Source organism: Myxocyprinus asiaticus, chromosome 27, assembly GCF_019703515.2.
Source record: "Myxocyprinus asiaticus isolate MX2 ecotype Aquarium Trade chromosome 27, UBuf_Myxa_2, whole genome shotgun sequence".
NCBI classification, from domain to species: Eukaryota; Metazoa; Chordata; class Actinopteri; order Cypriniformes; family Catostomidae; genus Myxocyprinus; species Myxocyprinus asiaticus.
Window position 1 is genome coordinate 24,868,698 of NC_059370.1, and position 27,136 is coordinate 24,895,833.

The 27,136-nt window shown below is 40.2% G+C and overlaps 1 protein-coding gene across 3 annotated transcripts in view; it reads right to left on the bottom strand.

Annotated features, from left to right (window-relative positions):
- Positions 1-27,136, bottom strand: part of LOC127417877 (teneurin-3-like) — a 209,726-nt gene that overhangs the window by 166,292 nt on the left and 16,298 nt on the right. The window contains exons 2-4 of one of the 3 annotated variants that reach the window (XM_051658120.1): positions 16,870-16,987; positions 16,561-16,793; positions 11,918-12,178 (exon numbers count right to left, since the gene is read on the bottom strand). In XM_051658120.1, the coding sequence (XP_051514080.1) occupies positions 11,918-12,178; positions 16,561-16,606 (307 nt within the window). In that variant the 5' untranslated portion in view covers positions 16,607-16,793; positions 16,870-16,987. Of the gene's footprint in view, positions 1-11,917; positions 12,179-16,560; positions 16,991-27,136 lie in introns of all 3 variants that reach the window. The other 2 variants (XM_051658119.1, XM_051658118.1) reach the window with 2 other exon arrangements.

Consider the following 27,136-nt stretch of genomic DNA (forward strand, 5'->3'; position numbering starts at 1 on the left):
CTTTACGGCAAAGTCTTCTTGCTAAACCATAACAGAAAAAGCAGTGCAGACAAAGAGGCAATATGACACATAGTCATGATCTCTATCAGTCTTGCGCTGCTTATAAAACTAAAGCTGCACTGGCACTCTGCATGACCTGCTTCGTCTGATGCGGAAAATCATTGACTCTGCACTGGCCTCTCACGGGTGTTAACTTAGACCATCAGACCAGACCAGACAATCATACACATTCCCTGCCACCAGCAGTAATGAGAATGCATCAAACACAGGCCTCATCAGCATTGCTGTTTGAAGTTTTGAACTGCATGCCCACAGAAAAAAAGGAAAACACTGCAAAAATTATACCTGAATGGTTTGCTGGCCATTTTGAGAACATACCCAATTCTTTTACATTGTAAGAGAGACACATTGAAGCTCTGTGCTGTCGCAGATGGCTGTACACTCCTGCACATTCTGGGCATTGTTGTGGAAAAGTAGAATTGCATATGGAAAACAAGCTGCCCTTGAAGTCTGCAATGATCAATGGAGCAAACATATTGATGTCATAAAGAGAGGCTGGGCAATGTTCACAGCCATGACAGATGGTTGGTTAAGCATCCAGCGGAAGGGTGAGGGAGAGCCTTCATGGACACACACACCCAGACCTGCCTCTGTCTGCCCCATTGGGAGTGTGAAGACAGGAGCAGAAGTTTTTCATAGAAGTCTGTTATGATTATGATATGCTTTCCATAGAGGGATTTCTCACCAGTTGAAATTGCTATGGCAGATATTGTTAATGCGCATTATTGTGCTTAATGGAAATGTGGAGCAGAGACTACACAACACATAAGGGAAAAGTGTTCCTCTCTGATCTCATAATGATGTTTCAGAACTGAGACCACAGCCCCACTTGGCCTTAGGGGGTGAGAATGCACCACACACACACACACACACACACACACACTGCCTATATACAAACCTCTCATGTGAACACAAACGCACACTCACACGAAAGAAAGAAAAAAGAAAGACAGACAGACAGACAGACAGATAGATAGATAGATAGATAGATAGATAGATAGCTTACGAGGCACCCTAGATCCTGATAGGGTCATTTATCCTCTGGTTATAGTGACCAGGCCAGACAAAAGCAGGGGGCAGCTGGGTTTCCAAGCTATTTCCTGGCCAAATGAAAGCTTCTCTAACTTTTGTTCACGGTGATGACTTCTGTCACAATGTCTTACTTGGCCAGACTGTAGAGGGTTCTAACATCCCTTACAGGAATACAAATGAGCTAAAGCTCCTTTAAGGGGAATTTTTTTTTCCTCCCAACTCTCTGAAATAAAGCCTGGCCTATCCATGCTATTGTTTGATGACAATCCTTTTTGTATGAGGAAGATCTTACTAAAAGAGTCACTTAATAAGTAAGGCTCCAACATTAATTAATTCCGTTTATAGTTCTCTAAATATGCATATCCTGTATGTTCACTTAGTCTTTAATATATATTTCAGCTTGGTGACTGGACTCTGAAAATAGAGTGTTTTATGCAGGACTAAAAGCTCTTATTCACTTTTGTGTTCCAAAAATGAAAATTCACTCATAATTTGCTCACCCTCATGCCAGCCCAGATGTAAACGGACACAAATGCAACTCTTTAGGTCCATACAGAGCAAGTTAATGGTGGCCACACCTTTAAAGCTCTAAAAAGGTGATAAAGTCAGAATACAGGTAATCAATGAAACGTCATGGTTACTGGTGTAACCTCCGTTCCCCAGTGGAGGGAACAAGACGTTGGTGTCGATGTAGTGAAGCTAGGGGTCACTCTTGGGAGCCCGAGACACCTCTGGTCTTTGATAAAAGGCCAATGAAAATTGGCGAGTGGTATTTGCATGCCACTCCCCCGAACATACGGGTATAAAAGGAGCTGGTATGCAACCACTCATTCAGGTTTTACGCTGAGGAGCCGATATAAGGTCCGGCCATTTCAGCGGGTAGTTCAGCGTTGTGGCAGGAGGGACCAACGTCTCGTTCCCTCCATCAGGGAACGGAAGTTACACCAGTAACCATGATGTTCCCTATCTGTCACTCACTTGACGTTGGTGTCGATGTAGTGACACTAGGGGTCCCTATACAAAACGCCACAAGGCTGAACTGTGTTACGTGAACTGGCGGTGTGTGGTGGGCAGACTTGCTGTGTGCCTCATAGCCAGCACACCAGGTCAACACGTAACCTCCCCCAACACAGTTATGAGTGTCGAACAGCCCTTTCTGGGGACAAATCGACTACCCAGAGATAGAGACAGGCTTAACCCAGTCGTGGCCTCTTTCCCCTTCTCTTTTTCCACTCCCTAAAAAAGAAGGGTGATTATCCAACTGGGCCGCCAGGTCTAGTCGAGGAGTGTCCCTCCCAAGGGGAGGACACCGCGGAGACCACACCTCGCCCCAAGAGAGGGGGGGATATTTAAGTGGAAGATTACATCACATGGTCTTTCCAACCATGTGGAGAGCCTTCAAGGTAGATCCTGCCCAATGGGGGAGGAGTTACTACAACATGGAGACTGGGGCAGAGGGGCTCTGCCCAAGGAAGACGCAGTTTGCCAGCAGGGAAATGAATTAGCGGAAGATATAGATCGCATGGGGTTAGCCTTACAGGGAACTGCCACATGCGGAGCACCTACCCCAGAACCGGGCTCTTAGTTAGCGCGTGTACTGGGCCGGCAGCGAGTCTCTCCGAAAACTCGACTGCCACAGGGCTCGGAGGAAGTCAACCAGGGAACAACTTTTGTGAACACTACTGGGAATTAACAGCGCACGTCTTCAGCTCAAAAGGAGGTGGAAGGCGCTATGTGCAAGCGATACACCCGGCCGGCTATCCCGGGCTTATCCGCTTGTGTTGCGTGCCACTACCTGGGACGAAACCAGTTCCACCCAGAGGTTGTAGAACCTTGCAAAGGTGTTGGGTGTTGCCCAGCCCGCTGCTCTGCAAATGTCTGTTAGAGAGGCACCTCTGGCCAGGGCCCAAGAAGCCGCTACACCACGGGTAGAATGGGCTCATAGCCCTACCGGGGGCGGCATGTTTTGGGCGAGATATTCCATAGTTATGGTGTCAATGAGCCAGTGGGCGATCCTCTGCTTGGAGACAGTGCTTCCTTTCCACTGTGAACCAAAGCAGACAAAGAGCTGCTCAGAGACTCTAAAGTTCTGCATGCGATCCAAATAGATGCGTAAAGCATGCACCGGACACAGCAACGACAGGGCTGGGTCTGCCTCCTCCTGGGGCAGCGCTTGCAAGTTCACCACCTGGTCCCTAAAAGGAGTGGTGGGAACCTTGGGCACATAGCCCGGTCGGGGTCTCAGGATCACGTGAGAATAGCCCGGACCGAACTCCAGGCATGTTTCGCTGACAGAGAACGCTTGCAGGTCACCTACCCTCTTGATGGAAGTGAGCGCAGTCAGGAGGGCAGTCTTCAAGGAGAGTGCCTTAAGCTCGGCTGACTGCAAAGCTCAAAGGGGGCTCTCTGTAGACCCTGAAAAACTACAGAGGTCCGATGAGGGAACAAGGCACGGCCTGGAGGGATTCAGCCTCCTGGTGCCTCTTAGGAACCTGATGATCAGATCATACTTCCTTAAGGACTTACCGTCGACTGCGTCGTGGTGTGCTGCTATGGCAGCAATGTACACCTTCAAGGTGGAAGGGGACAACTCCCTTCCAACCTCTCTTGCAGGAAGGAAAGCACTGATCTGACTGCGCATCTCTGGGGGTCTTCCCGATGGGAAGAACACCACTTAGCGAACAGACGCCACTTAAAGGCATACAGGCGCCTCGTAGAGGGAGCCCTAGCCTGAGTGAACGTGTCTACCATCGCAGGTGGGAGACAGCTTAGGTCTTCCGCGTCCCGTCCAGGGGACAGACATGGAGATTCCAGAGGTCTGGGCGCGGGTGCCGGATGGTGCCCCTTCCCTGAGAAAGAAGGTCCTTCCTCAGGGGAATTTGCCCGGGGGGAGCTGTCGTGAGGAGCGTGAGGCCGAGCACCACGTCTGGGCGGGCCAGTAGGGTGCTTACCAGGACGACCTTCTCCTCGTCCTCCCTGACCTTGCACAGGGTCTGTGCAAGCAGGCTCACTGGGGGAAAACGCATATTTGCGAATGCCAGAGGACCAGCTGTGTGCCAGCGCGTCTATGTCGAGGAAGGCCTTGGTCAGGGCGTACCAGAGCGGGCAGTGGGGAGGATTCTTGGGAGGCAAACAGGTGCACCTGTGCCTGTTGAATCGACTCCAAATCAGCTGGACCACCTGAAGGTGGAGTCTCCACTCTCCCTTGAGGGTAACCTGTTGTGACGGCGCGTCCACCGAAGTGTTGAGGTTGCCCGGGATGTGAGTGGCTTGCAGCGACTTGAGGTGCTGCTGACTCCGTTGGAGGAGACGGCGGGCGAGTTATGACATACAGTGGGAGCGCAGACCGCCTTGGAGGTTGACATATGCTACCGCTGCCGTGCTGTCTGTCCGAACTAGCACGTGCTTGCCAAGCAGAATTGCCAGTAACTCGAGGCAGTTGATGTGCCAACGCAGCCGCGGACCCGTCCAGAGGCCAGCGGCTGCGTGCCCGTTGCCAACAGCACCCCAGCCCGTTTTGGAGGCGTCTGTCGTGACCATGACGCGCCTAGAGACCAGTTCTAGGGGAACACCTGCTTGTAGAAACGAGAGGTCGGTCCAAGGGCTGAAAAGACGGTGACAGACCGACGTAATGGCCACGCGGTGTGTCCCGTGGTGCCATGCCCATCTCGGGACTCGAGTCTGGAGCCAGTGCTGAAGCGGCCTCATATGCATCAACCCGAGCGGGGTGGCCACCGCCGAGGATGCCATATGCCCCAGGAGCCTCTGAAAAAATTTCAGTGGAACCGCTGTTTTCTGTTTGAACGTCTTCAAACAGGCCAGCACCGACTGGGCGTGCTCATTCGTAAGGTGCGCCGTCAAGGAGACTGAGTCCAACTCCAAACCGAGAAAAGGGATGCTCTGAACCGGGAGGAGCTTGCTCTTTTCCCAGTTGACCCGAAGCCCTAGTCGGCTGAGGTGTGAGAGCACCAGGTCCCTGTGTGCGCATAACACGTCTCGAGAGTGAGCTAAGATTAGCCAGTTGTTGAGATAGTTGAGAATGTGAATGCCCACCTCCCTTAACGGGGCAAGGGCAGCCTCTGCGATCTTCATAAAGACGCAAGGAGACAGAACACGAACCGCAGGAAGGGTCTGTGTCGAGGAAGGATCGAGACGTGAAAGTACGCATCCTTCGGGTCTACCGCCGCGAACCAATCTTGATGCCGGATGCTCGCTAGAATGCGTCTTTGTGTCAGCATCTTGAACAGGAGTCTGTGTAAAGCCCAGTTCGGTACTCGCAGGTCCCAGATTGGCCGCAACCCACCGCCTTTTTTTTTTTTTTTTTCGGTACAATGAAGTAGGGGCTGTAAAACCCTTTCTTCATCTCGGCTGGAGGGACAGGTTCTATCGTGTCCTTCCGTAGGAGGGTAGCGATCTCCGCGCAAGGTAGCAGCATTTTCGTCTTTCACCAAGGTGAAGTGGACACCGCTGAACCTAGGCGGATGCCAATTTTCTTATTTTCGCCAATTTCCATTGGCCTTTTATCAAAGACCAGAGGTGTCTCGGGCTCCCAAGAGTGACCCCTAGTGTCACTACATCGACACCAACGTCGAGTGAGTGACAGATAGGGAACTCCAGTGGTTTAATCAATGTCTTCTGAAGCGATCCAGTTTTTTGGGTGAAAACAGACCAAAATGTAACTCCTTTTTCACTGTAAATTTTGCCATTGCAGTCTCTAGGTACGATCATGATTTCAAGCTTGATTACACTTTCTAGTGATTTACACATGCGCAGAGTGCTAGGTGGCGCTTTAGGAAGTGTAATCAAGCTTGAAATCAAGATCACCAAGGAGAATGCTGTCAAGATTTACAGTAAAAAAGGAGTTATATTTTAGTCTCTTCTCACCCATAACCAGCTGGATCACTTCAGAAGACATTGATTAAACCACTGGAGAATTATGTTTATGCTGACTTGATCTGCTTTTTGAAGCTTCAAATGCCTGTCTACCATTCACTTGCATTGTATGGACCTACAGAGCTGAAATACGTATTCTTCTAAAATTCTTAATTTGTGTTCTGCAGAAGAAAGAAAGTCATACACATACACATCATACACAGAGAATTTTCATTTTTGGGTGAACTAATATCAGAGAGGAAAGCAATTCCATACAAAGGTCTGGTTAAAACTTACAGAAATCAAAGAACTGTACCTCTTTATTTACCAAAATTTCATTTGACCCAACTTACAGCACCTTTATTGAAATACAGTTTTATAGCCTATATGGAAAGGAGCCTTGTTTGGATGGTCCCTGAGCCACCAGCATTTAAAACATGCTATAAATCTTCAAGCACTTCATAAAAAAAGTGATAATCTTAAAAAAATACCAGCAGTAACAAGTGCACTAAAAATACCAATATTTAAAGATAGGATTCTAGAGAGTGAATGAGATGAGAAATGTAGCAGGTTAGCTATAAGGATGATGTAGGCTGTTTCAAGTTGCGTTCATCACCCTGCAGCCGAGAAGTTCTAAGAGCATTAGCCACATAAGTTTTACTGCTGCTACTTTCTTTTCAAAGGTGCTGTTTATCCGTGTTGCAATGTAACAAAACTAGACAGCACAAATACGCATTCAACAGACAGCTTTGTAAATATGATGACAGCAATCCAGTTTTGCCAAGCTGTCCCATTGGCTTGCACTGTGAACAGTCTAAAAAACACCATGTGTGTGTGAAATTATTTCTTGTTTTGTACCATTAGTTGTTAAATATCAGTGTTTCCCATTAATTACCTAGACTGTGGTGGCCCGGTCTAATCTGGCCCACCACAGTTTCATAATGAACTAGGGTTGGGTGGTTTTTCAGATTTTTCTGATTAATTTGCGTTTTGACACAATTTAATTTAAATAAATCGAGATTTTGCAAAAAAATATTGCAAATGCTAAAGTTAGATACATTGTATATCCAACAAAGGCTGAATAATAAAGAGAAAAATAATTAACGCTTGTCTTAATTCTACTCCCGATCTGATCAGCTGCACGTGTGTGGCGCACTCCAAATGAATGTGACAGGTTAACAACATGGAGACTGATATAAAAGACAGCGGTAATATTCCCAGTACGATTGTACAAAGTGTGACTGTAGCTCAGCTTCGTCCATCATGCAGATATACACCGGCTTAAGACCACAACTGGCCTCGGCGTGCACATGTTTATGAACAGTCTCCTTTCTTTTCTTTTTACCCATAAAAAGGCATGTTATGTGACAGTTACGGATGCTTCATTTCAAATCATGGAGAGGCTATATATATGGGAGAATCAAACATCTGCCGCTCATTTGCCATGATGATTCAGATAGATCGCTAATTACTGCTTTGTTCTATGACGTGTTTCAAGTGTACTGCATCTATAGCCAACATTTGGCAAGTGATAATTTTTACAAACTTTGCGAGTTGAATTGTAATAATAAATTATTTCATATTGCTGCGCTGCTCGGCGTGAACCGTCTCTATCAGCAGGGGTTTATGATTATACACACAAATTGCTTGATATACAATGAGTACTTTCTAGATAAACTTCATTTCTAGATATTTATTCCTAGATAACTTTCTAGATAGACTTGGTTTAGATAAAATGAATACCTACACTGGCTAAGAATTATTTAGCAGTTTTCTTATTCTATTATTTCTGAACATCTGGGTTTATTAGATTTTAATTTATTTTACATTTACACTTTGTTGACAACTTCCCAATGTGGTGCATTTGGTGCATTTGTACATTTTTCTTGGACACCTTTGTTTCCTATAATGAAAAGAACTTGGATTTCTAGGTTGCCTTGCATTCTAATAAAGAACATACAGTTTGAATCATGTTGGAGTGCATTTAAAAGTTTAAAAAATGTAACCATGAATCGTCCATAAGTTTGATAAAAATCGAGATTTAATTTTTTTTGCCATATCGCCCAGCCCTACAATGAACCGAAAATATGTTTGCACTTCTCAAAGATCTCTAACGTTGTGTTTTGCGCCGTTGCTTGGGTAAAGCATCTCTCACTCCCAGTCAGTTTACAATTTTATCATTATCAATGAATGACAGCAAAGAGATAACGTTACTGCAGAAGTTATCATTGATAATTAACATTAATCTAACATTAGCTAAGTTAGGTAACGTTAACATTAACTCCTCGCTTATGTCGACTGACATATCCGGCTGCTTGTCGTTATACAATGTATAACGTATGTAACGTAACATCTAGCTAGCTAATGTTAGCTAATTATCTAACGTTAAAGTTATTACCAGGGGCTCTGACAAAGTAAATATTTTCAGCATCTGAGGAGCAAGTTGGCTCATCATGTAAGTTAGGCTATGTGTAATGTTAAATATTCAAGTTGAAGTAACGCTACTGTTTTAACTCTCATTTACAATGCTTTGTGGGTGTGACTTCTTTTGCCATGTCATCACCATTCATATCTATACAAGCAATGTGTTTATGATTAAATTACTACTAGAGCACAAAATTGTTTACAAGAGCACAAAGTTCTTCATAGATATAGCCTCTTATTTTGATCTCAAAGTGCACCAGACTGATGCATTTAACTTTAAAATGTACAAAATTATCTTCCAGGGGAGTATGCCCCTGGACCCCACCTATAGGGTCCGATGTCCACCCACCACCGTCTCACTAAATTCTGTGGGAAATACTGAATATACATAAATATACTGTACATATTTTGCAAACTAAACAGCTCATTTATTTTGAGCCATGGGTATATCAAGTTTATTCACATTTTATCCAGCGGTCCACAACAGAGGTTGAGTACAGTTTTACTGTGGGAACAGTACTGTTGTTCTTTTACTGATTTAATCATACTACTGCAAGTATTCAATTTATTGATTCTGATTTGTTCATCTGTGCAGATTAATTTGCTAATATTCACCAATAGCAATTAATTCTGTGAATACAGATGTCAGAGGTGCTGGGGAAGACAGGACCCAAAAGCAGAGGGAAAACAGTCAATGAGTCTTTATTAAATGTTCAACACAAAAAGCACTCCTGCGCCAGCTCGAACAAGCTAAATAAGGGAAACCGCTAAGCGGGCAAGGGTTGAGAGTTCGTGAGATGGGTGTGTACGTTTCAAGCCCAGGTGAGTGATTCTCCCGACACGTGGTCACAGATCCGAGGAATCCTCCTCCAACAGACAGGTGCAACACTGGCAAGGGCGACGGTGATCTGTAAGGTGCTTCTGTTAGTGCTTGCACTAACAGAAACAGTCACAATGATGTGACATCGGACATGATATACGCGGGGGTTTAAATAAGAGAAACAACATGGGGCTGGTGTCGCTCGCAGCTGAAGGTTGTAATGATCAGCATTCCTATGGAAACAATCAGGGTTCCCATGGAAATCAACGGAGGGCACATGGCAGCTAATCGTGCACAGCGATAACCCATCACCAGACCCGTGCACCCACGCAAAACACGAACACGAAACACAAGACAGAAAGGGGACGATGATGTCATGGTCTTCATCAGACAAAACCCAGTCTGACCAGTTGACAGAACCATGACATCACCGGAGAGCGCATGGCGGTGACGCGCGTACGGTGGTCCAAAGAACTGGACCCATGCGCTCACACAAAGGGGCATATAAAACACAAAGGCAGGCTGATACTGCCACGGTCCTGTCAGGTAAAACCTAAACCTGACAAGGTGACCGGACCGTGACAACAGAATTATGAACGCAGAACTTATAGGAATGATTAAAAATACCTACAATCATGCAACTAGATTCAGGCCATGCTGATCAATCTACAGTTACTTTAATCTGAATAAGGTCTCGGTGGAAACACATCTCACACCTAAACATGCTTAACAGTTTGTCTGTAAATTAAACCATTTCTAATTGTTCTTCACAAAAAAAAGGCCTACAATTACAGTCCCTGGACTACAAATCACTACAAATCAGTCAGAATTATGCATCAAATTTATCAAGAATATTGTATCATCCCCTTTTTATCAAGAATATTTGTAGAATTATTAGATATGATATAAGAAAACCTCTTAGGTTTTTAGAGATGAATCTTCCCTAAAACCACAGACTTCAAATCCCTAGAAGTATTTCAAACACTATGATACTACAAAATGTAACTGTTGATGAAAAATGCCCTTTTTACATTTTAACAGCCAACTGACTAATTAATAATCATTGTCTATGACTTTATATAATAATGACTAATCTCTTGGATACAGTACATGTAGTACAGAGCCACTGCTTTAATATATAGCTTTAACATATTTTGTATAGAAGTCTGAAGAGAATTTAGGAAAGATGGGGAGAGACAGTTTGAGAATGAGTGAAGCTTAACGACTGTGCTGAGAAACTTGACCTCATTCTCTTAATGGAGTGCTGTGAAGCAGACAGCCTACTCTCAGCTACATCATTATATTTTGACTCGAACGGACCAAGACCCTGCCCCAATCTAGAGAAAAGAGAAAGCTCCACAAGGAAGAATATCATTGAATATGTTGGTCAAATGCTATCAGTCACCTTCATGTCTGAGCTGACCAAGATAAACATTTCAAGCTCTTCAGCAAGAGTATTTGAAAAAACCACAAGGGTATCTGGCGTGTCCAGCTATCTTGTGAAAATACGGCATATAGATCCAAATATACTTTTATTATTTAGTCACTAGAGAGCTGAAATTGCTCACAACTGAATTCTGCAATTATAATAAACATTACATCAGACCAAATGAGGAGTTTGCAGCAGTAAGTAGTGTAAAATATGATATTTAAATTAAGTGTGTGCATGTCAAATGGAGTTTACTTTGATCAATGCCGTGAATGTTGGCATGAGATAGGCTACTACAGATCCTCCATTAGAAATATTAAGCCTACAATCAGTAACATTAGAGTCATACATTTTTTAAAATCTGTTTAAAGTAACATTTTTATAATAAATATCCATTCTGTCAAAAATAAATAACCATTGCATGACAAAATAAGCATCATAATATTTATTATATAATTTTTTTAAACCTTATTTTTCCACTAATATTGCATAAGTCTGCAATAATATGTGGATAAGAAAATAATAATAATAATAATAATAATCAAAAAAATACATTACCAGTTTTCCTGGTACAGCTGGAGACATTTTTTCTTTTGAAAGCTAAAACATGTAGATACACAATAACAACAGTAAATAAACCTCACCACAGCCTGCCTTGGGGACAAAAAGCTATTGCAATGCCTCCTCAGAAAAAAAAAAAAAATACAGATGTATGAGCTTTGACATGCATGTATTTCATATATAGACAATTTGCTTTTTCAAAGGCAATCCCTAGTCCATACGGCATTTGGGTTTTCAACACAGCCCAATTTGCACTTCAAACCAGTGGGCCCCACTTCATCCAGTGTAGCGTTTGTTCACGGGCCCGGCTACACCCTGTGGAACCACACATGAATATGAGTGACTTTAACAAAGCCATCTACGATTCAGCACAGGCCCAGAGGAAGTGTCTAGCAGCTCAAAACACAGTTTGCTCATATGCTTCTGGAAATTATGTTATTTTCTCTGAAATGCCTACAACTCCCATCGTGCCCCTTCGGCTGCAAATATAACCAGCCGATCCATTAATAATGTCACCTCAACTAGTCATTAGCTACCGATTGTTACCTCTATCCAATTATGTCCTTGTCCTTGAATGACTCAAGGTGACTTTGCTGTGACTTACTCAGGGGTATTTTGCCATTTTTATGGTTTAGGACTCTTATATCACCAGAATTTATCTTCAGTGAGTTTCACTCAATGTAAAGTTACATTTGAGAAAGAAAATCAGGTGGACTCACCATTGTCCTGATCCGATTTGTTGTCCTGCTCTGTGTCTGTGAGTGTTAAAGCAGAATTGGACCGACTGGACAGCCGGGAGTCCCGTCCGTCTGACTTCACCCATAGCATAGCGCAGTCTGGAGAAATGCCCCCTGCATTCTGGATATGACCTACTCCACTGAGTTGTGTGTGATGACTGAGTCCAGTCTCAGCACAGAAACTCAGACCATGACGAGAAGCAGGGCCGCATATTCCAAGCTGCCTCAGTGAGAGACTCTGGCCTAAAATATTTAAAGGGCATACTTACTACAAAGACGGCATACATAAAAAGAATTAAACAAAATAACTGCAAACTTGCTGAAAATACATTCATCAGCATATCCTACTCTATTTAATCCTCCCATGCTTTTCTAAACTCTTTCTTGTATTCAAGCTCAAGCTGTGAATTTCTGTGGTGACTATTCTTTCACACCAGGGCATATCTATGTTTTTTAAGTTTTAGTTTTACATCTGCTTTTTGTTCTGCTTAATATCACAACATCTGAATAGACAATCCAACCTTCTGTAAAGCTGTTTTGTAACGTTGTGTATTGTGAAAACTCTATACAAATAAATATGACGACTTATTAAACAATTAACAATTAAAAAAACAAATCAACAATTAAAAAAAGAAAACAGAAATTATCTGAAAACACTATTGAAAACTTCTTTTTGGCCTGTTTTGATTTTCACTTGGTACTTGATTTTTATATTTATCTTTTCATTAATTATTGAAAATGTTAAAATTAGTTTTTGTAACAGTGAATACTCGATTCAAAGTGGCTTTATACAAACAGTACCTTTCAGACAATTTTGGCAAAACATAATAGAAGATATTGAAGGCATAATTATAAAAAGATTTCAAGATTAAAAAGGTGGAGAGTCCATTTTCTGCTTTTATTCAAATGCTAAACAAAGATTGTACTTTTAATTTAGAAATATTAAACCTTTGTATAACAGAATTTTACCACCATTTATAAAACAAAATAAAAATGTCTTAAAGAGTTCTAGTCTGATAAATTAATTATTAAAGTGAACATCATAATTTTATTTTCATACTGTACAAACCTTTTTATTTTAATTCATTCATGCATTTGCTTTAACAGTTTGCATTATTTGTAATTTATTTAACTAAATTACTAAATTCCCTTGGCTTCATTGACCTTTTGATTCACACATCCACATCCACTACACACACACACACTCATTTCTGTTCAGCTGAATCTAAATGTTTTTAGCTGTACCCCAGTCCAACAGAAAAATCAGGATTTACTACAAAGTGAAAATTGAAACTGTTTCACTTAAGATTGAAGTTCACCTTGAGACGCTATATTTTTTCTTTTGAAACCATATTCTTGTACCTGCTAACATATGCTGAGTGCTTTATAACTAGAAGCCAACAGAGTAGGTATCACATGAAAATGAATAAACTGGAATTTAATTAATGAGTGTACTAAAAAGATATACAAGGAGAAAAATAACTCTGTGCTGACATTAATAATAACCATATAAGGGCATTATCTGAAATACACATTTTGTAAGACTGCAGTCTGTGATCAATGCACGGCAAAATGCCATGATTTAGGCAGGCTATTATTAAATTCATAAGATGGAATATTTGTATCATGAAAATAGGCAAGATCTCTCAATCTCCCCCGGTCTGCTTTTTTGCCGATCAGGCACAAACACGGTTGCTCATTAAGGATGTCCCCTTAGATGTGACCGCCTAAGGTAACAGAGCGCACTATACAGTACAATTAACCAAATAAGTAATGAAATTACATTTGAATGAGCAGAATCCTACCCTTCCAGTTAAAACGTGTCTCATCATGATATACTATCAAATATTTATAAAATCGTTTGAGGAGTTTGTGAATAATTAGCAAATGAGTCTTGCATCTATTGGGGAAGGAAATAAAACAGTAATTCAAAATGAAGGTACTCCATATGCCCAAAATGAATACAGAAGTATAATAAGAGCATGAGAACTGTTGTGTTCAAATTTTTTAAGTGCTTTGATTTGACTTTACCCATTGAAATTTTATTATAATTTCATTAGTAAAACAATTTCTTAATAATTTATTTGAATTTTAATAGATTTGGTCTTGTTTTACAATGTATTTAACATGAAACCAAAATTAATTGGTTAAATATTTGTATTTTATTTTAATTATAAATTATCATTTTTTATGCCACTGCATATGGTATATTGGAGGCCCCAAAATGTATGTGAACACTTAAGCTACTCTCAAAAAATGTATGAATGTCTTTGCATTAAATAAAAAAGATCAGACAAAGTGCCATTTATTTTAAATAAATATAGCACAAGCACACATTTAAAGCAAAATACTGCACACAAAAAAATAAAAAAATACAACAAAATTGGTTTAAAATGATAAAATAATAGATTTATTGCTCAATATTAAGACAAAAAGTATTTCTGGTTGTCAAAATTTGTGGAACATGCCCATAGTTAATGTGATAAACTACACCAGTAGTAAGGACACCTGCGTGAACTTGAAGGGAACTGATTTCAAATGCCCACAAAAATTGACCATGAGACCAGATGGTTAAAAGTAATTGCAAAAATGTAATGGAATGTGCAGTTAGTTTTATTTATTTATTCATTATTTATTTTTTGGCAAGATAGTATATTTTATCAAATTAAATGAAAATACGTTTGCATACAAACTCACACACACCAAATTTAAGTTTTTATCGAGTTTTATTTTATTTTATTTAGTGGCCATTCAATTCAAATATACAAGTACATTAAAGTGACAAAATCTCTTAATGTTCTTTGGCCTAAAATGTACCTGACCTTAAACACATATAATGACATTATTTTCCAAGGACATTAGACTTCTAAATTAAGGATGAGTTTGAGGTAAAGCTGAAGATTTAGCTTATGTTTGGGTTAGAACTCAAGGTGAAGTTAGGTCATGTTCGTGCTTTGTGATAAACCACAATATGCCATATTAGCCTAGTATGTTAGTGCTTAGTTACAATTTAGAAAGATAAAACACATTTTTACTTTATTGATTTTTCATAATGAACTTTAGTTATTCTTACTTGACCAAACTCCAGAGTCTTAAATAGTGCATGCTGATACAATTGCCCATAAAGCCCCCATTTGAGCATATATGTCTAAAAATATGCAGTTGTTAGCTTTCAAATCATATTTTTTTTTTTTTTTTAAATAAAGAAAATATCTCAATAAAAATTATATCTGGCTGTAAAACTTAGTGGAACATGTCCATAGTCCATACTATTACTTGACAGAACTCTACAGTCTTAAATGTGCATTTTGATACATTTGCCCCCCAAAAAATCTTTATTTTAGCATATATTTCACAAAAAGAAGTTTGTTAGGATTCAAATGATAAAATTTTCAAATGATAAAATATCATCAAAGTCACATTAGAGCTTGATGATAAACCACAGTATGCCTTACTAGTCTAGTATGTTAGTACATATTTATGATGTAGAAAGAAATACTTAATTAATTTTCATGGGGAACTTTAGTTACTATTACTTGACAGAGCTCTATAGTCTTAAAATGTGCATGCTGATACATATGTCCACAAAATCCTTCATTTGAGCATATAATTTTTACATGGACATATTTCTAGAGAGTAGTATTGTAAATTTGTAAAGGGATATTTGATATCTTAATATTGCCATGGCAACACATTAATAGTTATTATTCCTTTCTTCCTATATTTGAGTGTTTTGAGGCACTTTGCATTTTGCACACACTTCAGAGTCTTTGGCCATTAGGTCTGGGCAAAAGTTCACACATGGGCATGTAGGGGGGCTCTGTAGCGCCCCCTTTAAATGGGTGTGTAAGACGGCCTCTGTAGCACCCCATTTTCACCTACAGTCACCAAAATTGGTACATATATAGTTCTCATCAAGCCAGACAACTTTCATAATTATAGTCATTAGGTCCGCCCAACAGGAAGTCAGCCATTTTTTATTTTTTGAATATTGCAGTCTTTTAACTTTTAAATACTCCTCCTAGGTGATTCATGAGACTGTCACCACATTTAGACAACATTATCCCAAGACATTGAAGATACTAAATTGCAAACAGATTTTGATATATCGAACGGTGTTGCCATGGTGAGGCATTAAATTAATGCCGAAAAATGGGAAACAGGGAGTGTCTCATATCTTTTGTGTGCAATGTGTGATTTAGATAAACATTTAGACGTATGTTTAATCTTGGGGGCTAATCACATGGATTTGACTATTTTGGGTCATGGTCATAGCGCCACCACCTGGCAGCAGGAAGTGTGGCTCTTACAACAGAATATAAAACAGTCCTCTTATATTTACCCAAATTGCTTCAAAATTGTTTAGAATAATTTCTAATCCAACTTGCATTGTTTTCCAAAAGCCACCAGGTGGAAATGGACCAGTTGTGCTTGTGCTTGCAGCTATATTTATTTGCATTTATTTGTTTGATTATTTATTTATTTATTTGTTGAGTATTTAAGACTTTTTTCTTGTTCAATGCTTCTTCTGTAAAATAGCAATCAAAAGTTACATTTAGTACAAAATAAAGCCTGAAGGACTTCAGAGTGTGCATTCCATATGCTGAATGTTAAAGCGCACTAACCTGGAGCTTTGCATTCCTCTGTGTCCCTTGGCACCATGTCTGGCATGCGATGTCCATAAAGCCCCTGGGTGGCTGGGTGCTGATCAAAGGCCTTAAGCGTGTCACTGGAGCTATAGGACTTCTGGGTAAGGACTGATGAGGAGGCTGTGTTGCGATGGTTGCCAGGACCCTCCCTGTAGCTCTCCCCCTCCTCTCTTTCTCCTTTCCTCTCTCCGTCTCTCCCTCGTTCTCTCCTGCTCCGAGAGAGAGAACAGTAAGGCCTGCGCTCCTTCACTTCCATGCTACATTCATGCTGTGTCTCCCTTGTACCTCCTCTTCTACACTTCTCTCTTCCTGTTCTTCCTCTGTCTTCCGTCTGTTCTTGTTTGCTTTGTCCGGCTGTCGGTCTTTCTCTGCACCTCTTTCAGTACTCTTAGTTCCACTCCAACTACTTAGAGAGAAGGAGAAAGAGAGAGAGGGGTAAAGAAATAAAGAAGGATATTAAAATGTGGTTCTCTAGAGATATCGCTCCTGCTTAGTTCATCAAGGTCCTTGTCTAGACTTAAAAGAATAATTAGGCAATAAGATAGTAAGGGTTGCATAACAAACTGTGTTTTTTTGATAGCACTGTTCATATCATTAATCTCAGAAGGTTCGTAAATACCTTGTTCCTTCAACACATGTGCTTGTTTGGCTATGAACCTCATCATTCAATCACTGATAAAAAAAATAAAAATAAAATAAAAATACTTTTATTACCTTTTTAGCCTATACAGTTACAGATTATTGTTTTGGTCAACATTAGAGCAGTCAATTTAATTTCACATTCAAGAAGCAAATGTGGATAACACATTTGTGATTCTAAACCTCTTAACATTGCTTTAATTTGAGCAATTTTGAGTAAAATGTCCATATGTCTCTTAATTGGCCATCTTGAAATTGTCTTCACCCCAGTCCTGCTTAGAATAAGACATATGCGTTTTCCAACAAAAGCAAATTCAAAAGCCACGATTCTAAAATTGCTCTCTTTCATTGCAATAGCTTTGTTATGAGAGATCAAAACACACTCATGAGCCTTGTTTGGGAGGTTTCTTGGTAGGTTTGTGCCAAACACCATTCAGTAATGTTCTGGGGGATTGGTTGAGTTTCACTGGTGTGTGAGTTAAAGGATATTTCAAGAGTTCTTCTCAAGTGTCTTCCATCTTATCTTATGGAGCAGTCAACACACAGACACAAGTCGAAAACAAATCTGCCTAGAGACCCCACTGTAAGTTTAAAGCAGTATAAAGGGGATAAGAGAAACAATAAGGATGACAAAGCACTAAAGGAGGAAACAGACAAGACTTGCTCAGCATTACTGCATATAGCCACAGTAATTGGATAAGACTGGGGATAAAAAAAAAAATGGTGAATTTGAATCAAAATGTTCCTGTCAGAAAGAGAGTGCTTGCTATCAGAAAATATTTCAGTAAATTAATTTAAATGTAGTTTTGTTTATAGCATTGGTAATTTTATTTTCTTGTGTGAGTGTGATGTTGTGCAATGGTAAAGTGGGCCAACTGAACACACTAACTTCTATCCTTCACTGTACTGGACAGCACCCACTACATTCAGGTAAATTTAGATTAGCCAGGGGCAAGTGAGGATCAGACATACTGGTCTGGTTCTAAACCGGTCTCCATATAAGATTACAATCTGTTAAATAAAAAAAAAAAAAAAAGATTACATCTACAAAGAGATACAAAGAAATCAAACTTATGGACACACACACACACACACACACACATACATACGTATATATATATATATATATATATATATATATATATATATATACTCCAAAATCAATTGTTGTTGTCATTCTTTAGAAAGATTTAACCTTTTGAATCAAGAATATCTGAATACCTAAAATATCTGAAAATGTTGTTTGCATGGTTTTAGCAAATAGAGCAGTCATCCATTTTTAAGTGTTAAAATGAAGATGTGAAGAAATGAGAAGCAAGAACATAAAATACAGTAGCACTCTGGCGGTCATATCATGCTCAGATGGTCACTGACCCATGGGGCCATTGTAAAGCAAAGACCCAGCAGTAAGCAGAAGGGCCAGTGGGAACCATAGCAAGAGGCAACCAGGCAAGTAGACAGCACTTGACTATGCCTCACTTACAATGATCTAATGCCCATAGCCTCACTAAATCAGATCCCAGACCATCTGGTGTAACTGAAGAAAGGTAAGAACAAAAGTTATTGTGGATAGTGACCCTGGACTCTGCTGTTGACCAGCAAATAAAAAACAACATTATGCAGTCCTAATCAAATGTATCTGGTAAATTTCAAAACCCAGAGCAAAAATTATCTATTCTCCAACACCTTTAATGACAGAAAATTTCAATAATACTTTTAATAACAAATGTAATCTTTGACCTACTATTTACATGTGCTGAGTACTAAGCATAGCAAACTGAGCTTTAATTATATGAGGTCAATAAAGATACTATGGTTTAAGGCAGGTTTATGACTAGATTATGACTAGTAAGGGCCCAGGGGCCAAGGGTTTGGTGAAATTCAGCAAAGAGTTCAGGCAGTTCCAGCTCACACTGCTATATCTTTTATAACTAGTCTGAATGATGGGGTGCGTTCCATTCAGAAGTGATCATCCCAACACCCTATTTCCTTTAAAGACTTTACCCTCCATTGTGAGAGCTTTGAAGGGCTGAAAGGTGTTGGGCTCAAAAAAAGTGGTTATTTGTTCATTTTTCGGGGAAATTCTGTTTGGAATGTCCCTACAGCTTGGCTACCATTATTATTCTTCCATCGAAAAGCCCTGCGAAGGCATGATTTAAGTAAGCCTTTTCAAAGTGTCCAAAAATCCCCAAGACTACATTACATTGACAGAATATTTAAATGAGCTACGAGTTTTGGAATGTTTGTAATTTCAAACTTCAGCTCTCAAAACTTACACACAAGCCCTTTAAAATGCTCTTTACTTACTTACTTACATACATACCTACTTACTGTAAAACCTGTAAAAATTTCTAACTTCAAGCATTTAAAACTATTTTAAACTTTCAGACAAGGTTTTTTGTTAAGACCAACATCTCAACATCAGAGTTTAATCATTACTTTTGAAACACACAAAGTAAAATATCATTATTTTCTTTTTCCCAACCACCTAAGTTATTTTTTTGTAATGTAGGGCAAACATGCAGTTATAGCAATGAATAGTATAATAAACGTTTTTGTTCAACAACCCTTTTATACAAAGAATAAAGCTTAACCATATAAAGCCTAACATATGAAAATTATATTTTTAAACCTGATCTACAAAATAAAGACATTAAGCACATGTTACTTGAATTCAATAAATACTACTTTTGAAATAAAAATAACAAAAAACAAAATAAATATTATTGTTAATTTAACTACAAAGTCAGCAGAGATTTCATATAAAAAAGAAGAGTTCATCAAAACATGATGGTAGCTATTTTGGAAAATTACATAACAAGGTGTACTACTTCCAGTACAGCATGAAAACTTTCACCAGGAGACAGTAGACATCTCATAAACATCGTGATGATGATGTGGAGGCTTTAGAAATTAATGTATCAAATATGATACGCACGGCGTTATAAGGTTGCTCAAAGAGTTGCTCAAAAATTGTCATTAGGCAAAAGGGTCCTATAAGAGAGTTGGGGGCCCTCATAATCACAGGACCCTGTTGAGGGGGCCTTGAATAAACTCTCACATATTTAAGCATATGTAAACATTTGTTATGAAAGTTGATGGGCCGCGAGACCTTGCATCCCAGGGCCCCTCGGGTCCTACTGGCCCCATTGGCCCGTCCATAATTCACCTATGGTTTAAGGTAGTAGACCTAACTTTAATTAACCGATTAATCATTAAACAAGAAAAATTTGTTTGGCCAATACTACTGTTTAAATTGTTTTGTTTTGTTTTACAATATACAACTAACAGCTGAATCTATTGAAAATTATGTTACAGTGGTAGTTGCAACATTTCTGCTAAATTATATTATGTGGTTTCATACTTGCGGCAGTTACAGAGTTAAATTGTCCAAACTGTGGCCCTCAGAAGCTAGTTAAATTTTCTCCCAAACAGATAAGGTTTTTAAGGTTAAAGCTCTATCAAGTTTTAAATCAGCAAAACTAACCTCCCTACCCTAAACCTTAAACCTAACCTATAGTGTCAAAAAAAGCAAATGTGACATGAAAAATCCAACTGCGGAAGCAACCACTGATTTTGCAGTGCTTGTTTACTCCAGGGGCATCATTTATAAAGACGTTCATAAAATGATCATAAATATGAACGTACGACAATTTTGTAAATGTTCCTACGAACGATTTATAAAAGGTCCGTACGCACAAAGAAATGTTCCTAAATGCATCCCACTTTATAAATCACAATTCAACTTAAAAACATGCGTACGTGAATAAGCACATGGACTCCACCTAAAGAACACCCACAAATATCCTAAAATGGTGAGGCAGAATGCAATAAAAGAACAAGCGCAAGTCAATTCATTCATTCATTCATTCATATGTAATGTTCTTGTGCGGTTTTCTAAAAAAGTGAGTGCAGCTACCGGTTTCTCCCCATATAATGCAGCATATTCAACAACTCATCATCAGTTATTCATGTTCATTATCAATAATACAGGTGCATCTCAATAAATTTGAATGTCGTGGAAAAGTTCATTTATTTCAGTAATTCAACTCAAATTGTGAAACTCGTGTATTAAATAAATTCAATGCACACAGACTGAAGTAGTTTAAGTCTTTGGTTCTTTTAATTGTGATGATTTTGGCTCACATTTAACAAAAACCCACCAATTCACTATCTCAAAAAATTAGAATATGGTGACATGCCAATCAGCTAATCAACTCAAAACACCTGCAAAGGTTTCCTGAGCCTTCAAAATGGTCTCTCAGTTTGGTTCACTAGGCTAAACAATCATGGGGAAGACTGCTGATCTGACAGTTGTCCAGAAGACAATCATTGACACCCTTCACAAGGAGGGTAAGCCACAAACATTCATTGCCAAAGAAGCTGGCTGTTCACAGAGTGCTGTATCCAAGCATGTTAACAGAAAGTTGAGTGGAAGGAAAAAGTGTGGAAGAAAAAGATGCACAACCAACCGAGAGAACCGCAGCCTTATGATTGTCAAGCAAAATCGATTCAAGAATTTGGGTGAACTTCACAAGGAATGGACTGAGGCTGGGGTCAAGGCATCAAGAGCCACCACACACAGACATGTCATGGAATTTGGCTACAGTTGTTGTATTCCTCTTGTTAAGCCACTCCTGAACCACAGACAACGTTAGAGGCGTCTTACCTGGGCTAAGGAGAAGAAGAACTGGACTGTTGCCCAGTGGTCCAAAGTCCTCTTTTCAGATGAGAGCAAGTTTTGTATTTCATTTGGAAACCAAGGTCCTAGAGTCTGGAGGAAGGGTGGAGAAGCTCATAGCCCAAGTTGCTTGAAGTCCAGTGTTAAGTTTCCACAGTCCGTGATGATTTGGGGTGCAATGTCATCTGCTGGTGTTGGTCCATTGTGTTTTTTGAAAATCAAAGTCACTGCACCCGTTTACCAAGAAATTCTGGAGCACTTCATGCTTCCTTCTGCTGACCAGCTTTTTAAAGATGCTGATTTCATTTTCCAGCAGGATTTGGCACCTGCCCACACTGCCAAAAGCACCAAAAGTTGGTTAAATGACCATGGTGTTGGTGTGCTTGACTGGCCAGCAAACTCACCAGACCTGAACCCCATAGAGAATCTATGGGGTATTGTCAAGAGGAAAATGAGAAACAAGAGACCAAAAAATTCAGATGAGATGAAAGCCACTGTCAAAGAAACCAGGGCTTCCATACCACCTCAGCAGTGCCACAAACTGATCACCTCCATGCCACGCCGAATTGAGGCAGTAATTAAAGCAAAAGGAGCCCCTACCAAGTATTGAGTACATATACAGTAAATGAACATACTTTCCAGAAGGCCAACAATTCACTAAAAATGTTTTTTTTATTGGTCTTATGATGTATTCTAATTTTTTGAGATAGTGAATTGGTGGGTTTTTGTTAAATGTGAGCCAAAATCATCACAATTAAAAGAACCAAAGACTTAAACTACTTCAGTCTGTGTGCACTGAATTTATTTAATACACGAGTTTCACAATTTGAGTTGAATTACTGAAATAAATGAACTTTTCCACGACATTCTAATTTATTGAGATGCACCTGTAAATCCATTCACTGACCGCGTTTACTGTAAATCCACACCATTCTTCAACCAATGTCCATGTTCTTACTAAACATTTATTCAAAAAAAAGGTTTACATGCTTGTTTATATACAATGAAATATGCATACAGTAGTTTAGCTACATTACAGTTGTGTTCTGTATAAAATATGTGCATTATTTTCCTGCTATGATCTTCTGTTCACTCTTGCCATTCATTATGCTACTTTTTAGTCAAATAATTTGTTTTTATTTATGTCCTCAACAACAGCAGACAAAAGGCTGAAGGATAAATTGACAAAAAATAAACAATAGGTGAGTTTTATGTTTTATATGAGACTGTTGTTGTGCTTTTTCCATCTGTAAACGGATTTAGCTATGTTTAACTATTGCTCCTCCTCCTCACTCCCGAAAATGTGCTGAACATATTACGTACCATATATTACGCCTGTCTGTAATCCCGTAGGTCTCAAAATGTACTTATTATGGAAATGTGCAGATAGGGCTAAATACAGTAAATAGTCTTTTACAGTGGATTTCCAAAATAAAACATTTACATTACACATAATCTATAAGACCACATTCTCACTCACTTCGGAATATTCTTGTACACGTAAACGTTCTCATTTATTAATAAATTCAGTCAGTCACTGATTCATATTTGCATCACAAAAAATAAAAAATAAAGTCAGTGCGCACTGGCACACCGGAGCGTAGGCACAATTTTTTTTTCTTATGCATCCTTGCCAGTTGACGTACGCATAAGAAAATTTTCTCGTCAGTTTCTGCCTTTATAAATCCCAATTTGTTCGTTACTTTTGACGTAGGATGAAATCCATGTAATTTAGCATCAAATCTGATTGTACGTTAATTTTATAAATGAGGCCCCAGGTCTTTTGCATCGCAAGTGGAACACTTTATCGGTTGAGCTACTGCGCAAATTCTTCTAACTTTTTCTAACTTTCTGGTATTGATCGAGAGCAATATACCTATCCAAATTACTCTGAAATTTGATGTGTCTGGGTTTATCCTGTTTTGGAAAGCTGTATGTTATGTGTGTGTACACCTAATGAATTCACAATGAGCGAGGTGGATAAGGCACCATGACTTTGATCCAATGCAGTAACCCATGGTTAAATAAATTGGTGGCAACCTTCATGACCCATCTTTCTTACCAAAGCATATTGGGTATTCTGCAGATAGTGTGAGAGTGTGGGTCTGATTGCTGAAAGTGCACATCTACAGCAAGATGCTCTATTTGGTAATTACATTTCATTGGGACTAGCAGTGGATATCAGATTCCACCTTTGACCTTATACTCCATAAATAACGATCATCATAGCAGTGTCAGCTGGTAAGACCAGTGCTCAGTACCATCCAGATGTTCCAGATGCTGAGCATTCAACTTCATATCTTTATCACAGATCTCATTTCTTCATCCCCACTTATAACTTATTAACCTTTGTCCAAACCTGTATATTTCTTTCAACTCTACGACAATGTCCCTCCAATAATCTGAGAGCACACCTATTGAAGTGGTACGCATGTTTGTTTGTTTTTGTTTTTTGCCACTGGGGTGTGCCTTATTATATTTTATTTTTATTTATTTATTTTTTGTATAGTCAATGTACAGCTATGCATGTCCTTGTAAATCACATTCATAATAAAACATCTTATTACTGTAAAAAAAAATAATAATAAAATAAATAATAATATATGTATCCCACACATATATCAGTTTTTCCTTCTTTATCTTGAAATTCTCTACTTTCTCTATCTCTATTATTGCTCTGATCTTCTTTAACATCATGTCAACATCTATTGTCTAAACATCAGAGTCTTCTTTTAGACTAATTTCTTTAATATTAAAATGATAGTAACCTTAGGCTTATCAATGATGAATGTAAAGAATATCAGAAATGATTAGGAAATACAGCATAAGAAATACACCATTAATTTACAGTAATTTACTTAGTGCCTTAAGTAAAAAGCAAATTGCCATGCAATTAGGTTAGTCCTCCCAGCACTATGACTCTTTTGCTTGTTTAACTATTTTGATATGGAAATATTATGCTGGAAAAAGCTGAAATATGGGGTTTTTGAGAGGCCGCAATTTCTAATGGTATCCAGTTACTTCTCTGGAGGATATTTGCTTCAAATCTGCTCATCCAGTGAGACATGGATTGGAAGCTTGGTGAGTTAAGGCCAAGGGGGAGATCATCTGGCTGTAAAAACTCTTGCTCAGTGCCAGCAGATAGGATAGCTATCACACTTTTCAGCCGGAACATTGTGCACAATCATCCTCAGTAAAAGTAACTTTGAGTGTATTTCTATACAACTGATGTATTTTTCATATGAGTGTAGGAATAAACGATACTTAACAATACTGAAAGATAGGCCAATAGAAAATGAATGAAAACAATCAGAACACCATTTAAACACAATGGAAAAAGGACATGTTTTAATCTAAATGTCATGATTCACTGTTGTTTTGTCTTGTGTTTAGCCTCTGTCTTCTGTTTTCCCTGGACTACATTCCCCTTAATTCACTGCCCTCATCACTGCCAGCTGTTCCCAATTTTTCTCACCTGTTTTTCATTAATTCGTTTCATTTTTCACCTCATTAATCCTTGTGTATATAATGCCCTGATGTCTGTTCAGTCTTCGTCAGTTATTGTGTTTTTCTCCAGTTCATGTTCCGTTGCTATCTTGTTTGTAACGTTTGTTTTGTTTCCCAGTTCCTAGTCTTGCCCTGTTCCAGTGTTTACCCTGTTTTTGTATTTTATTTATTTGTTATTAAAGTTAAGCTGCATCTAGATCCCGCTCTCGTTACTTCCTTCAAACATTACAGAACAACTGACCATACAAAATGGATCTAGCGGCTTCATTCAATTGAGCCAGGTGGATCTACCCATAAAGGAATACTTACTAATCTTTTCAGCACCGTTGCCAGCTACACAGGTTTTGCTTTTTCCCACCTGAAATCTATTTATCGGATCGGACTCACAGCTCACCGGTGGAGGGAATTGCCAGAGACAGGATACTACACTTGAGATGAATACGTGAATTTAATATTAGAAACTCTCGGTTCAGAGGATCCTCCTCTCCCTACCCTGAACCCGGCTTCCAAGACTTCCACACCTGAGTCGGCTCCACACCATGTCACAGCTACGCCGGAATCTGCTCCACGTCATGTCACAGCCAAGTCTGAGTCTGCTCCACGCCATGTCACAGCCAAGTCTGAGTCTGCTCCACGCCAGGTCACAGCCAAATCTGAGTCTGCTCCACGCCAGGTCACAGCCAAGTCTGAGTCTGCTCCACGCCAGGTCACAGCCACGCCTGAGTCTGCTCCACGCCAGGTCACAGCCAAATCTGAGTCTGCTCCACGCCAGGTCACAGCCAAGTCTGAGTCTGCTCCAGGCCAGGTCACAGCCACGCCTGAGTCTGCTCCACGCCAGGTCACAGCAACGACTGAGTCTGCTCCATGTCAGGTCACAGCCACGCCTGAGTCTGCTCCACGTCAGGTCACAGCCACGCCTGAGTCTGCTCCACGCCAGGTCACAGCCACGCCTGAGTCTGCTCCATGCCATGTCATAGCCAAGCCTCCCACGGCCCCTTGCTCCAAGCCACCCATGGCTCTTTGCTCCAAGCCTTCCGCGACTCCTTGCCCCACGCCTGCCCCGGCCACCGAGCCAACGCCCACGCCTGCCACGGCCATTGAGCCTGAAGCCACGTCCATCCCAGAGCCAGCGTTGCCAGCCTTGTCTGTCCCAGAGCCAGTGTTTCCAGCTTTGTCCATCCCAGAGTCAATGTACAGGCTGCCCGAAAGAGGAGAAGGAGAAGAAGGGTTTTTGCTATCAAGTCTATGCCAGTGTTCACGACCACAGAGGTCATTCCCAAGTCTCTGCCCATGTTCGCGACCACAGAGGTCATTACAGAGTCTCTGCCAGTGTACACAACCACGGAGGTCGTTCCCGAGTCTCTGCCAGAGTTCATGACCACGGAGGTCTTTCCCAAGTTTCAGCCAGTACTCACGACCACGGAAGTCGTTCCCAAGTCTCTGCCCATGTTAACGACCACGGGGGTCGTTCCCGAATCTCTGCCCATGCTCACGACCACAGAGGTCGTTTCCCAGTCATCCAGGACTCTTAGCCTCAAGCCTCCCACGGCTCTGTCTTACACAGCTTCGCCCCTTGAGCCTCCCATGGCTCCGTCTTCCATGGCTCCACTCCTCAAGCCTTCCACGGCTTCGCCCCTCGAGCCTCCCATGGCTCTGTCTTCCACAGCTCCGCTCCTCGAGCCTCCCACGGCTCCGCTTTCCACGTCTCCACCCCTTGAGCCTCCC